This window comes from Centroberyx affinis, unplaced genomic scaffold (genome assembly GCF_046629955.1).
Source record: "Centroberyx affinis isolate AG114_WGS23_722 - 3 ecotype Tasmania unplaced genomic scaffold, CSIRO-AGI_Caff_v1 ptg001345l_1, whole genome shotgun sequence".
NCBI lineage: Eukaryota > Metazoa > Chordata > Actinopteri > Beryciformes > Berycidae > Centroberyx > Centroberyx affinis.
In genome coordinates, this window is record NW_027279838.1 from 236,790 (window position 1) to 252,500 (window position 15,711).

The 15,711-nt window shown below is 42.5% G+C and overlaps 1 protein-coding gene across 1 annotated transcript in view; it reads right to left on the reverse strand.

Moving 5' to 3' along the window:
- LOC139649449 (partitioning defective 3 homolog B-like) overlaps positions 1-15,711 on the reverse strand; it is a gene marked incomplete at its 5' end in the record, with an annotated part of 162,052 nt that overhangs the window by 95,671 nt on the left and 50,670 nt on the right. The window contains 3 exon segments of the mRNA XM_071525860.1: positions 3-53; positions 2,819-3,034; positions 15,652-15,696. Coding sequence (XP_071381961.1) covers positions 3-53; positions 2,819-3,034; positions 15,652-15,696 — 312 coding nt within the window.

A 15,711-nucleotide genomic window follows, 5' to 3' on the forward strand; every position in this document is an offset into this window, starting at 1 on the left:
GGACGAACCGCTGGCGGGGGTGTCCCGGCCTGAACTCTGATCCGAAGCATCATCTAGGGAGGAAGGAAGAAGAAGAGAAGGAGGGGATGAGTAGGGGGAGAAACACAGAGGTTCAAAGAAAACTAGGGGAAGGAAACAATCACAGCGGGTTGTTTTCGCTCACACCAATTAGTGTTGTAAAATTAATTAAACCCAGTGCTTACTGAGAAGCTCAAAATGATCAACACAAAAAGCTTTGGGGAGGGCCACACCCACAGCAACTTTTATACACCCCAAAACCTCCCGAATGTCACTGAAAGGCAGTTTCAGCCAAACAGGGAGATATGGGCATTTCCATACAGAAACAGACAAACAATCTGTAATATATCCTATCTATTTGTTGCTATTTTAATGTCAAAAAAGTTGCATACTGCAGCTTTAACTTCTAGACACAGTGTAAACTGAATCCATGCAAAGCTTTCAGCTCTATCAGGAATGGGCACAGAGTGTCCTTTCAATTCCAAGTAACATGAAAAAGAAGTCAGCGCTGTAATGAGAAGTTCCCAGTGGACACATAACCCCACAGTTTAGGCATTTAGCTAATGCTTTTATCCAGAGCGGCTCATTATTATGGTAGAATCAGGCAACATTTGTTAAATCCCATGGTGTCACATAACTTAGTGATGACCACGTATTCGGTAACACACACACGCACACACATGCACACCCGCCACACAGATATAAATAAATAAATACACATCACTATACATACATCCATGCATAACTTGCCCATATACACACAGACACACAACTAAATAAAGTTTCTCTACTCAAGAGCAGATTTAATAACTTTACAGTAAATTAATTAACTCTTAATTAAGACAGGGAAAATGTTCAAAGCGTAACTTGTGATGCCTCATTACTTCTTAGGCAGAGTGGAGGCCTGGCCCTGAATAACAATGATCACACCGACACAGACACAGACACAGACACAGACAGACACATACACAGACACACACACAGACAGACACACACACACACACAACCACACACCACTTGTCAGATTCTATCAGATAATCAAACCAAATTAAACTGGATTATTTCAATTGAGATTTAACTTTGTGTGAATATTCATTTCAGCTTCAATTAGAAAGACTGTCTAGCAATAGAATTAAATTGTGTGTGTGTGTGTGTGTGTGTGTGTGTGCGCGCGCATGCCTTGTTAGCCTCCACTTAAGTAGACAGAAGAAACAGAAAAAATGACCACAGCTGTGACACTATAAAACCTTGTTAACATTACCTCACAAGCCTTACTCTTCTCACAGCTTAATACCTATCACAATGTCTATTTGTCACACCAAACAACCATTACTCACTCTGTGCTTATTAACAAATACTACTAATACATCAGTATAGAGAGGGAGGGAACAGAAAAAGTGAGAGAAATAGACAGAAAGAGAGAGAGAGAGAATGAAAGAGATTCATGAAACAGAGCATTTAAGTAAAGGAATAGCATATGTGAAGAAAGACAGAAGGAGAATGATAAAAACAACTATTCACCACTATAATCCATACCAGCTGACATGAGACATCAAAGCCAGAGACTGAAAGCCCCTACTGAATAGTGCTCTTGACAACTATATTCACTGGAAATTGTGAAGCACTGTGGTATTAGCTGGATTCAGCTCTGTATCCCACACAATGCATCAGCTATGCATGAACCCCGACTACATATCCAGTCTGCACTTCCCCTCTTTACTACATGGTAGCCATGCTGTGGTCTGTAGGTAATACTGCAAAGAAAAACTGGTTGATTAAACCACTGACAGTTATGTATTTACATTTAACCTTGAATTTTCAACATTTCAAAAATTTTGAAATGTTGTTTGTAGGTAGAGAGAGAGAGAGAGAGAGAGAGAGAGAGAGAGAGAGAGAGAGAGAGAGAGAGAGAGAGAGAGAGGCCTTCCGTTGACTTCAGAGAACTGTTTTCTGTCAATTAACAGCAGCTCTCTAAGTGTTAAATAGTTAGAAAGATGGTGACAGACATGGCAAATGTGTGTGTGTGTGTGCGTCTATGTGAACCTGTGTGTGAACAAGTGTGCAGGTGCTGATACGTGCTTGTGTATGCGTGCATGTGCGCCTGTGCCTGTGTGTGTGTGTGTGTGGTGTTGACATGTCCTATTAGTCCTATCCTGTGTGAGCGTAGTGATCTGAGACAGCCTGACTCATTACTCTGGTGGTGACTGATAAGAGTTTGCTGCTACTAACACAGTAGGGAATTCAACCTCAGTTTCCAGTGTACCTAACCAAATAACAACAGCTTAGCTCTTGGATAAATATTCAAAGCTAAATGATTCCCAAATTTTTGAACATTTTTGGTGCACTCAAAAGCAAAGTCTGTGCTTATAAACATAAGTTTGAATGCTTTTAATCGACACAGGATGGCCATTTTACCTGCACCAGGCCAACTCTCAAATAATTTTCACTAATGGAGGCAGTTAGGAACCGAAAATCCAATAGCTCTGCCAAGCTGGAGCCCAACATCCTTAAGTTCAAACCCTGTCTCTAATCTACAATAGCAGTCACAAAGGAATAAGCTTGCTTTGTAACTTGGCCTTAATTAGCGTTCATGTTTTTTTTCTTGAGTATGTCTGCTTCCTGTCTCTCCTATCCTCTGTGGAGTTTACAAGCTGAGTAAACCATTCATTTGTTCTGTGGTGCAGCACATGTACTGGCAACCTACACACACACACACACACACACACACACACACACACACACACACACACACACACACACACACAACCTATCGTACTAACACTCTCTTTGTCTCTCTTACCATCATCATCTTCAGCTGGCCCATCATAGGATTTATCAATAGCTGCCCGGAAGCTCTCGTTGCAGCCTCTTCCTCTGCTCATATTTGGCCGTGGACGGTGGAAGGGGAGGAGCTCGTTCTTCTTGTTAACCTCTGACATGGCCGTCTGGAGACTCTCCAACGAACTGGACTTCTTCAGGCCGAGGGTAGGGCCTAGTTCTATGGGAGGGGATGGAGCTGAGAGAGAGAGAGAGACAGACAGACAAACATAAATAGACGTCATGTTTGCATTAGCTTGTTTAGTCTAGCTGGGGCTAGCCGTGACTTGGTATGGTGTGGTTTGCATCTCTATTAATTTGGCACATCAGCACAGAACATCAGAATTTCAAAATAATAAGCACATCTTATGCAGCTACAGTCAACATTTATTATGAGCACTGGAACGAAAATATCGGCATAGCAAACAATAGACGACTAACAGTTTCATTGTGATTCTACTCCAAGCTCTTTGGTGAAAGACATCAATGTATTACTGCTATTAAAACACAATGCAACACAAAGCTTTTCTATAAGATGCAGAAGACATTCTGTACGAAAATAAATAAATAAATAAATGATAAGCAGTTATATGATAGGAAGTATCCAGCCTCAACAGCCTGACCAGGCAGTAAAACACTTCTGTCCCTACTGCAGTGCACCCTGGTCTGACTGGGTTATAAAGACAGAGGTGGAAGTGGGAGACAGAAGTGGAGACGGAGGCAAAGTGGAGACGGTGGCTGGCAGCCAGACAGGCCGCGACACGGCTAAACTCCGGAGAGCCGAGCCAAGGAGGAAGAGAGATACGGTTTAGTCTCCACTATGCTGTTGCTGAGTTTGTGATGGATGTGAGGTCTGCTTCTCTGCTACTCCTTCTCCATCCATCACCACAAGTACACTGTGGAGGATATTACTGAGGAAGAGAGCGCAGGGGGTGGGGTGGGGGTGGGGTGGTGGGGTTACTGTATCCAGCAGGGAGCAGCGGGAGTGATGAAGGGGAGAGCGATGGATGAGAAGAGAGGCTGACGGTGGAAGTATTCATCAGAGAGTAAGGCGGCGATCAGACTGGAAGTGCCGAAGAAGTGAGGCACACCGTTCTGGCACGCTCAGTACCTAGCAATTGTTGCTATGCTGCTGCAGAAAACCCAGCCAATGACATGTTGAGCGTCAAAGTTGGACCAAGTTCACCCTCAAACCTGCTGCAATGCTCCGAACACTTGTGAGGATTGATTGGAAAACAAGAGAGGAAGAGTGGGGAGACCAGATGTGTGCTGGTGCTTCCAATTTGGTTTGTCAATGTGTGACACCTACAGCAGGGAGACAACGAAGGAGTGAAGGATGGAGAGAACAGGGAAAGGGAGGAATGAAGACAGGGAGACAGCAAATAAGTATTCTCCGGGGAATACCATGTTAGGAGAGAGGGAGTGAGGGGAAGACAGAGAAAAATGGGGAAGAAGGGAGGAAGACTGGGCTTGCTGCCAGCTCAAAATACTAGCAATCCTCTCACACACACACACACACACACACACACACACACACACACACACACACATTTGGGATTCCTTGCTAGCTCCGGCTTGTCGATATGATGCCTCTGTGATTCATGATAGCTGAACCTGCATCACTTTAGCTAATGATTCTCTATACACATGACTGCTCTGTGTGTGTGTGTGTGTGTGTGTGTGTGTCTGTGTGTGTTTGTGTTTGTCTTTTCTCAGAGCAGAGCAGATCAGAGGGCTGATGTGACTTCCACATCTATTTAAACAGTCATTTACCAAACACACACACGCACACACACACACCCCCGCACACACACAGAGTAATAATGGACATAGAATTTATGCACATGCATAATGTGAGTTTGTTGCTGAAGGAGAGGAGATGGACAAGAGCCGTGACAGGTGTCACCTCCACCCACTGAGTTCCCATCTCCAATGGTTTCATGTCCCATCTGAAAACAATGTCCAGATGACACTCATACGCACACTGAGGTAAACATCATATAAATCCTTTCTGATGAATCTATATTGAATCAGTCTTGGATTAGTGCTGTAGCTGGCACTGCAGCCTTTTTTCCCAAATCATGTAAAATGCAAATTAATAGATTATTTATTTTGTATTCAAATCTAAACTCTAAAAAGTGTTTTTTTTTTTTGTTTTGTTTGTTTAATTCACCACATTAAACAAAGCACTTATGTTTTCATTGTAGTTTCAGCAAGAGAAGGCCAACACACTAAATGACACAAACTGTAATATCAACACAAAACACTATTCTTTCACAATGAGCCATGTCCTCCCACTGTGTTACAAGTGACTCGTACTTGGTCAAATCAACCCCACACACCAGCAGGCATGTCACTGTCTAACTTTGGCAGAAAAACAACTACATTTTTAGATTGACGGTAAATGATTTTGATGCTATACCATGGCTTTTGAAAGGGTTTCCTAGACCTATAGGGTCATGAAACTCTTAGCTGACCATGGAAACTTTCAGTTCATTAAAGGAAAAAACACCAAAACTGGGGGTATAAGGTTTCCATTCGCCGACAGTGAAATGCACATTTTTGCTCATGGACATGAAACAGCAGTCTTTAACAGAGAGCTACAGCCTCCCACTTCAAGTCATAAGTCACAAGTGTATGGTCAAATTCAAGCCCACTCACTAGCAAGCATACAGAGTTTTCAAACAGATAACTAGTCATATACTGTAGCTGTGGTCCTAAGGACTCGCTATGTAACGTCACTTGAAAACAAAGCCACATGGTATCAGGGGTCATTTAAGGGTGGATGAAAGAGATTTTGAATACATATATAGAATACATATCTTACATTTGAGAGAAATATATACGTGTACAATTTGTTTAAATTTGATGAGGAATGAGGGGAAACAAGTCATCCTCCCACAACCCCAAATGTTTATTACCTATATGTTATCTTTGACAATCATAACACCTTGAGATAAATGCACAATTTTGTCCCTAAACATTATGGTAAGATTCAGAATATATTCACAGTACATCTGCACTGAACAACAGTGAAAACTTTTGATTAAAAAAAAGAGAAAAATAGTAATAAAAGGAGAGACCGGGGAGAGAGAGAAATAGGCACAGAGAGTTTGAGAGAGAGGGAAGGGTGGGTCGGACCTTCGCATTTTAAGATATTGGATACAACTTCAAAACTGCCAACAAATAAGTAGCATACTATCCTGCAGGCCACTCACTCAAAGCAAACACTGCTGAAAAACGAAATGATGAATAAATGATAGAATGATAGAAGAGGGTCACTCTGTGATTTATGTTATTGACCATCGATAGCCAACTTCATAGCTGCATGAAACCTAATAGCACACTGCTGGCCACTCGCCTAAACGCAAACTGTACTGGAAAATGAATCTGTTTGATGTTTGGCCAAGGAGCACAGCACAGTCTTACAGCTAAAAAAAAAAAAAAAGTTTAAAAAGAAAAGTTTAAAGAGACATATGAAGACAAATCTTTGATTCTATGGTTGAGATTGGCGTGCGTTCTTTGAGAGAGGTTAGAGATATCCAATTCAATAGATAATCCACTGTTTCAATACTCGGAGGACACTGGATTACAGCTGCCAGCAACACTTGAACCAAGGCCACCAAAGGCATGAGTAAACTCCACACGAAATGTACAGGATGTTTGATGTTTTATTCTTTTTATTCACGCTCAAGAGAGAATCCTGATACTCTAAGGCCGACGTGTTTGCAGTTGCCAACAACATCCGAACCGACACAAACCGCTTGGCCACTCAAGACACGAGAGCACTCTAAGTGAAACAAGCGGCTGACGTTTTCCTTTCAAAAGCATTCAATAGATAATCCGCCGCACTAACGTTCAAAAGACACGTCGAGATTTGTACACACAAATGTTTGGTCATGCATTGCTCTCTGGAGATTAATAAATTCCATAAGAAATATGCATTTGATGTTTTCCAGTTAAACTCAATGCGAGGAGCCAGGGTTAAGGTTCATTTTCCACTGGAGATCTTTGTACTTTCAGGGCAAGTGCAGTCAATTCAAAAGGTCTAATATGGTAGAACATGCAGCATGCACACAGACAGTGACCTCTAAGTCCAAACTTGTCTGTTTGCAGAGGGCTGGGCAGTGGGATGAAATAAATGCTATTATAAATAGCTTAGTGGTGTTCGGCTAGGTTATCAGGGAATCGAGAGCATACACACACAAACACACACCCACAGAAACACACACATATAGATATATAAAGACATGCACATGAACACTTATGGGCAATGTGCACACAACCACACACGTGTATACACACACACACACACACACACACACACACACACACACACACACACACGCACTTGCTCGCTCTCGCTCTCTCTCTCTCTCTCTCTCACACACGCACACAAAGTATTTTGCTGTGAGTAGCAGGATTTGTGTCATAAATGTAATTACTGCTGTCCAACCGTAAGATGATAGAATTAAGCTGCTTTTAGAGAGAGAGGGGGAGAGAGAGAGAGAGAGGGGGGGGGGGGAGAGAGAGGAGAGAGAGAGGGGGGGGGGGGGGGAGTGAGAGAGAGAGAGAGAGAGAGAGAGGGCAAGCAAGACAGAGCAACAGAAAGTGTTGTGAGGGAGCGGATGAGAGAGTGGGGGGTTGACAGAGAAAAACAGACATTGAGAGAGGGTGCTATAGAAAGAGAAACAAAGACAGTGAGCCTGGGAATATGAGAGAGAGAATAGGAATGAGAACGAGAGAGAGAAGAGGAAAGAGAAATAGAAAGATAGAGAAAGGAGAGCTATCCCAAGGCAGCGTTTTGGCAGGAAGGCAGCGGGCTACTTTCAAAGTCAAAATTACACCAAGGAGCGGCTTAGCAGTGGGCTGCGACAACAAAACCAGCAGACATAACAACAGCACCAACTTCTAGAACACCAAATCACATTACGGGAACTCTGTGTATTTAAAGGGGGATACAACTCAATTTCTGCCGTCTCTTCTCACATTATTGGGACCCATCAGTCGAAGATCTCTCAAGTTCCAACCCAGTGTTGGAGAGACATACTAGAACAGTTCTTACCAATACAATTTAGCATCCAACCCAGTCACTGTAACTGGATATATAAAAATCAGCATTGTGAAACCATGGCTTTTATGTAACCAATGAATGTTTCCAGGCTCACTCACCCAAATGCTCTATGCTTCATAAAAAACATCCTATGACATGGCTTGTAAATGGTGACCGATGACGTTGAGTTGTGTGTGCATGTGTGTGTGTGTGCTTGTATCTGCATGCTTGTGTGCCTTGCTTGACCAGTGAGTGCTTGTAAGAGTATGTTTGTGCATCAGTGAGAGAATGTGTGAGTCAGCGTGTGTCAGTGTGCATCTGCTGTGTGCTGTCTTAGGGTGTAAAGAGAAGACTATTCCTGTAAGTAAAAGTGTGTGTGTGTGTGTGTGTGTGTGTGTGTGTGTTTAAATCTCCTAGCAGATGAAAAGAGAGGTTTTCCTATCCCACAGGGCTCCATAGTAATTGAATGGGCATCATAAACCATAAAACCATGTGACATCATCCTCAGTCTCCAGACACTATTCACTGGTTACCACTGGGCTTACTGCAGACACTGCTGCATTGAGCAGCAACAATGCAAACAGAAATACTATATAGACCAGGTCAACTAGAAATGCAAATATGTGTCAAGATGGCCTAGTTGCTACAGAAACCGCCCCATAAACAGAAGGTTCGATCCCCACCAATAGCAAATGTGTCTTCTCAAAGTGTCCTACACTCTTATCTGCTCACTCATTTTATGTTGTTCTGGATAAATTCTACATTGCAATGGTTTTAACCTGTTTTTCACATAGGATAGTAGAATGAGGAGCAGAAAGTTTTGAAAACCACAAGAAAGTGCTTGAAAATCAATCCAGTAAGCATTTCTGTGATTCACAACTTACCTGACACACAAAAGAGAGAGCAAAGATCAATCAATAATAGCCACAAATCTATTTAGAAGCCATATCTAAAACAACAGCAACGGAAAAATCACAACAGGAGGCCTGTTTAAGACCAATTTTCGCTCTAAGCTGTGTACATTTGGTGACCTACATCTAAAAGTTTATCACATTGACCAAATAATAATATGTTCCTCCATTTATCCCCAGAAATTTAGTCAGTATATGAGGGTTGGGAAGGTTTTGTGGCATATTATATTAGATGCTGGGATTTTAGTGAGTTGACATCCTTGACCTGGTACTATTGTAATTGTCCCGATGCCGTAAACCCCACCCATCTGATACGCCAAGCAGGTTAAAGCAAACAACCCATAGGGAATTTGCCTCAATAAATGACTTTTTTTAATCTACAAGTTTAAGTTTCCTGTATCCCACCTCTGAAATTCAGCTCTTAACCCTGATACCTTCAGAGCATAAAGAAAAGTGCACCTCAAGCATTTATGAACACTGAGAAATATCTTCTACTCAAAAAAAAAAAAAAAAAAGCATGGCTCAGTTTGCTAATGTGTACTCCATAGACTCGCAGACAGTGATAGGAACATGGGAATTTCATATTTTAATTTAGCATTAGTCATTGATACTTTTGACAGTAATGCATGGCTGGCAGAGGAGACGTAGTCTGAAGTTACTGGAAGGTCGTCGCTCTGGCTTTCACGGGCACAAGCAAACACACAGACACACACACACACACACACACACACAAAACTCTTTAAAGTATGAATCTATCAGAGGATGTAAGTGATTAGTCCGTACATTTGGACAGAAACAAATGGCCTCGCCTTTATCCGCCCCCCTCTCTGTCTTTCCCTCTTTCTTTGTCTCTGTCTCTCATTCACATAAATGTCATACAACATACAGTAAATGTCAGAGATCAGTGTATACAGGCAGATAGAGATGAATGGCTGGACTAACAAGAAGTGACAGCATTGTATGAAGACCATCTCCTGATTACTGCTCACCTCTATTGGCTTACTGGGGGAGACGGAGAGGGGTCAAAGGGCATGCAATATATGTACAGAGGTAGACAGGAGTACACACACAGAAGATCAAATATCTACACACACACACACAAACAATATGATACACAAACATATACACAAGCAAAAAGGTATTCAAGAGCAAGCACACACATACACAGACTCATAAACCAGAGGCTGACAAACAAGCCAAAATGCACTCACAATACATCAAGAGACCACACACAAACACACACAAAACACACACCCACACACACAGAGTGAAGTGTAATGGCAAAAAGATGGAGAAGCAGGGATTGCTTAGCTCAGCTGTTTAAATTTGGTGCCTAAGAGCTAATGTGTGGTGGCTTCCACACACACACACACACACACACAAATTGCACTTTCTGTGACAAATTAATCCATCAATCCCTATCAGCCCAACAAGGTGGCTTTCAGGACAAATCAACAACAAAGTATTGGAGAGGCAGAGAATGAGAAACAATGACAACAAAAGAAAAAATATATATATTTCTAGAAGAACAGAAACAAAGAGAGAAAGAGAGAGAGCGAGAGCGAGAGAGAGAGAGAGACAGACAGACAGACAGACAGAAAGGAGAGCAAGACAGAGAGGGATATAGAGAGATGTGGCTCTCCAAAGACTCAGTTTTGGCAAAGTCTTGTCAGTGTGTGACTGTTGTCAAAGTCAAAGTTGCACTGGGAGAGATTCAGACAATGGACTGCACCAGTCTCCCTCAGCATCACACACAATGGCCCCCTGACACACACACACACACACACACACATACACACTTTCAGAGATGCTGTTCATTCTAAGCTCCTCTGCCTGTTTGTCGGCCTCTAAGCCTGAATGACGTTGGCAGGATAAGGAGAGAGAGAGAGAGAAAGAGAGGAGTGGGCAGAGGGACTGACATTGGGCAAAATGAAAGAATTAAAACAGAAAAATACAACAAAAGCAGACAAGTATGCTGGCTATTGAATATTTTCATTATACCAGAATATTGCAGACTTGCAGACTTAGGGCTTGTGTGTGTATGTGTGTGTGTCTGTGTGTGTGTGTGTGTGTGTGTGTGTGTGTGTGTGTGTGTGTGTGTGCGTGTGTGTGCGTCTGTGTGTGTGTGTCTCCTCAGAAGGGTAGAGAGATGAGAAAAATCCTCCAAAGTGAAGACGTTTTGGCCGGTCCTCACTTCTTTAAAAGGATATTTTAGGGTTAGGACTTGGGTTTAGCGTTAAGATTAGGCTTATGTTAGGGAAAGGGTCAAGGTTGGGGTTAGATGATGAATGTAGTCATCGAAGGTACAGTAATACCAACATCTGTGTGTGAGCGTGTGTGTGTGTGTGTGTGTGTGTGTGTGCGGAGGAAGGGGTAATGCAAATGGTTAATCACTAGATATTTAAAATCAGTTAAGTGTTCTGAAAAACACTGGGATGCATGAAAGGGAAAGGAAGAAAAGAAAGAAAGAAGGAAAGAAACAAAGAAAGAAACAAAGGAAGTCAATTTGCTGCCTTTCACTGCACATTCTTCCACTTACTGGTTTGGCAAAAACTACCAGCTGCACCTCCATCACTTTGACTCTCTCTGCCCTCTCATTGTCTACTAATCTCTCCATCACTCTCTTCCTCTCCTCTCCCTTTCTTTCTTAAGTACCGCTTCTTGCTTTTGTTCCCTCCTTCTCTTTCACATCCCTCTATTCTCCCCCTCCCTCTCTCCTTCCCTCCCTCCCTCACCTCATCAGCAAAGCTGTCTAAAAACACATTCTTTTTTCACCTCTCCCTCTCTTAAACACACACACACACACACTTGAAAACCCTTGCACAAACGCAGAAGTACACACACACACACAAACACACACAGATCATAACCCTCTCTTCTCCACGACAAGCTTCTCATCTTTCCTGTGGACAGACATTCATTGCTCACTGTTTATTTTCACAGGGAAACATCGCTCATATACTGACTCCGAGACACACACACACACACATACACACAGAGCGCTCCTGGCTGTCTTCATCACCAAAGGAAAACACAGAGGAGGAAACACAGCTGCAACCATTTGTTTCATGTCCCGTCAGCAATTTTCACTGTGTCCGTGCGTGAGTGTGTGTGTGTGTGTGTGTGTGTCTGTTGAAGTAAACTGACCTGTTTGAAGTGGCTTAAAGGGAGATTCGACCGATGTTGGGGAAAGATAAGAAATATTATTTTGTATTATTTTTTTGACTTCTTTCTTTATTTCTTTCTCTGACTGACTCATCTGTGACCATAACATTCCTCATGTCAGTACAACTAGGCTTATGCACTGCAATAGACACTCTCTCTCATCGTTGAGTTATATTTGTGAAGCATTCATATTGTCATTGTAACTGTGTGTCATGCATTTCCTCTTCCATAGCTACATTAAAATGTCTGATGTGATTTACTACTGGAATCATTATGCTGCTCATCCTCTATGCCACCACAAAGATGCGAGGCATTTCTGACCACAAACACACACACACACACACACACACACACACACACACACACACAGAGGAGTTGATGTCCTAATACGGTCTCCAAATTCAGTCACTAAGTATCTCAGATTCAGCAAAATTATAATATAATATGAAATCCAACTTCCAACGTTCACATTTTCCGCAGGGTGATGGAGACTTTCCATTACCAAACGGATAATAGTCTGTGTGTGTGTGTGTGTGTGTGTGTGCGCGCGTGTGTGTGTGTGCGTGTGGTACAGTTACCCAGTGGTTTCTTGGGGTGTGGAGGGAATGACTATTCCTGTAAGCAAAACCGGTTTTCTTATAAGTCATTGTTCCTAATCTCCTCACTTCCCAGGCTCCCCCCCCCAACCCCCCCCCCCCCCCCGCCCCGCCCCTCCCTCACCAAAGTCGACGCAGCTGTCAAACGTCCCAGTCCAGGGTTTTTTTGGAGGCATATCAATTATAATAATACATTACAGTAAACGAAAGTGGGTTGGAAAAAAGCTTCATGCTTGCCAGACTCTTTTTCTCTCCAAGAGTTCTCTCGTCCAAGCGGCCCTATAAAATGGGAGAGACTTTGACAAGCAACAGGTATAGGGAATGTATACATAGGCTTGAGTAAAGGGGCAGAAAAATGGGGACACTTAAAAATTTAAAGGGTGTATTGGACATTCAGCAGCCATAATACTGGTGAACACAGAGCTGAAAGGAAAAAGTTTGGAAACAAGAGAGATATTAAGCAGTGTCCATTTTTTTCCAGTCTATGTATTGCAGCGATCTAGACGTCCTTGAATGGTCGGACATGCTGGTGAAAAATAATCTCTTGGCAACATTCAGATCCGACTGCAGCTTAAAGTGCAGGTCCATTTTGTTCCAATGTTTACAAAAAAACACAAAACTCAACTATCTCATGTTTGAAAGTTCCATGCTGTCAGTCCTTCTCCAACAACTTCAGTCAATCAATTTGAATGTAAAAAAAAAAATCCAATTGTGAAATACACACAAACAAAACCAGTAGTAGGGCAAAATGGAGCTACAGGTGGTGCTAAACTTAATAGTTGTTCCACAATCTAGATTCTCAATAGGTGCTTTAAAAATAATCTACAGTACAGCACCATAAAGGAGAGCCAGTTGGCAATACAGGCTGTAAGGGAGTCATGTACCAAACTTGTCCCCTATTCTTCAAGTTGTTCATCGTGCTGTTCATCCTGAGCTGCATTCCCTATTTTCCAAGTTGTGTGTCTTGCTCCCTCCTTTTCTCTATTTCCTTCACTGAGTTCTCTCTATATAGTTAATCCACATAGTTGCATGTAGAGGAAACTCACAGGCGATGCGACTGATCCTGCTCGTTATCAACTCTCCTTATTTTTGTTCTGATGGTGGACAAAGCCAAATGTGAAAGTCGACGTAGCTAATATAGGCTGACAAAAATACAAATAGATGTTTAGATTTGGTTCGCTGACAATCTAACAATACAGGGTTTGGTGGGGAATCTGTGTGAATAAGGAGACCAGAGCATAGCCGCTAGTGCTTTTTCCCGTTTTTTCCACTTAGCCCTTCTTCTCCGTGTGCTCCCTTTTCAATCCGCCTGAAGCAATCTCTCTTTCCCCCGTAGAACACGTCCCCTTGTCTTCGCTCTGTTAACATCATTCTCTCTCATCCAACACAGATGTAACCACTGCCCCACGTCCCGCTTTTCACTGCATGCTTTCTGAACTACTGCTGCACTTTGGCTCCAACCCCAAGAGGAAGAACTGACGACTGAGAGGAACAAAATCAAGGTTTGCTCTCTTTTCAGCTGTTAGAAGTTACAAGGAATGGTCTGGGAACTCGTTTGTTGAGAGACTCTTTTTTTTTTTTTAGTTTTGTGATATACGTACTTGGTTTTATTGTGGACCATTCAAGAAAATAATAACTCATAGTACTAATGCAGGATAGCTGCAGGATGAAGAAGGGCTTCTACATTGGTGAAGTAAATATTAAACCTCTGCCTCGGATGCTTTCCAAACTTTATCCTGCTGTATGATTAAACAGACTCCCTTGCTCACTCCCTTTTAAAATGATGGAGACCTTATGAATAAACGTTCACAAGGCCCAATATAAAATTAAGGCGATGTGGAAAAAAGGCTGGACAGATTGAAAAGAATGAAAACAAACACACATGGAGTGGAATGAAGTGGAGTGCTCTTAGATTCAAGTACAAATGAAGTAGGAGGGGGATTTCAAGGCAAAGAGAGAAAGAGAAAAGTTCAATATGAAACTTTTAAAAAGAAATTCGTAAGGCCTAATAAGGAGAGAGGTTCTGAAGCACCGGCCAGCTCTCTGTCCCTGTCCTTCTCTTTCCTTTTCAGAGCGGTGTATCCTCTCCCACTCTCTCTCTTTCCCTCTCTCACTCTTAAAAACAAGCTATCCTATGTCTGTCTTCAAGAAGTGGCTATGGCCTCTCTCCTCTGCTTTCGAGAACAGAGAATCTCATCTTTCTCTCCACTCCTCCTGCAAATCTCACTTTCATCTGCACTTTGGTCAAATTAAGGAGGGATTTATAGAGAAAGGTAGAGAGGAGCGTAGCATATATCGGAGAGAGAAGAAGCGGGACGCGAGAGGAAAAGTGGAGTGGCATGTAAATGCGAGCGGAGAGAGATGGGGGGGGGGGGAGGATGGGATCTGGTGTATAGGGACTTCAAACGCAGAGGGATGATGGAAAAGGAAGAGAGCTCAGTGAAGTGATAGGGACTAAGAGGAAGAGAGCAAAGGTGATTTTGGTTGCAGAGAGAAGGCAGAATAAAAAAAAAACACTTGAGAATCAAAAAGGGAAGAGAACACAGAGTACATCCCGTATCCCCGACACACTGGAACATATAGTCATTTTTATAAGCAGGGTCAGCCGCCTTGATGTGATGTGCTCCGATTATAAACTGAGGGCAAACGTGCACACAAGCATGCACACACACACACACACACACACACACACACAACAATATGATCTCTCATCTCATGAGAGAGGTGCAACAGCACGCCAGAAGAAAGTAGTTGTGTTAAAGTGTAAGATCTCTTTCTTTCTCTTTCCCCTCTCTTACTCTCATCTCTCTTTATGCCTTTGAGACTATTTTCTGTCTTGTCTTCGTCTTTCTATTCTCTCTTTATTTCTTTCTCTAAATATGTCTCCTTTTATCCTTTGCTCTAATTTTCTCTCTCTCCATCGCTGGAGAATAGAGTCAGACTCTATTGTTGAATTGTCCTGAAAACCACCTTGCCAGGCTGATAAGGATTGATGGATTAATTTGAGAGCAGTGTGTGTGTGTGTGTGTGTGTGTGTGTGTGTGTGTGTGTGTGTGTGTGTGTGTGTGGGCTGTACATTTGTCTCCCTCACCTGTTTTGTTTCCAACCAGGGATCCTACGTTGCTCTCATCCGCCACTGAAACAAGAGAAA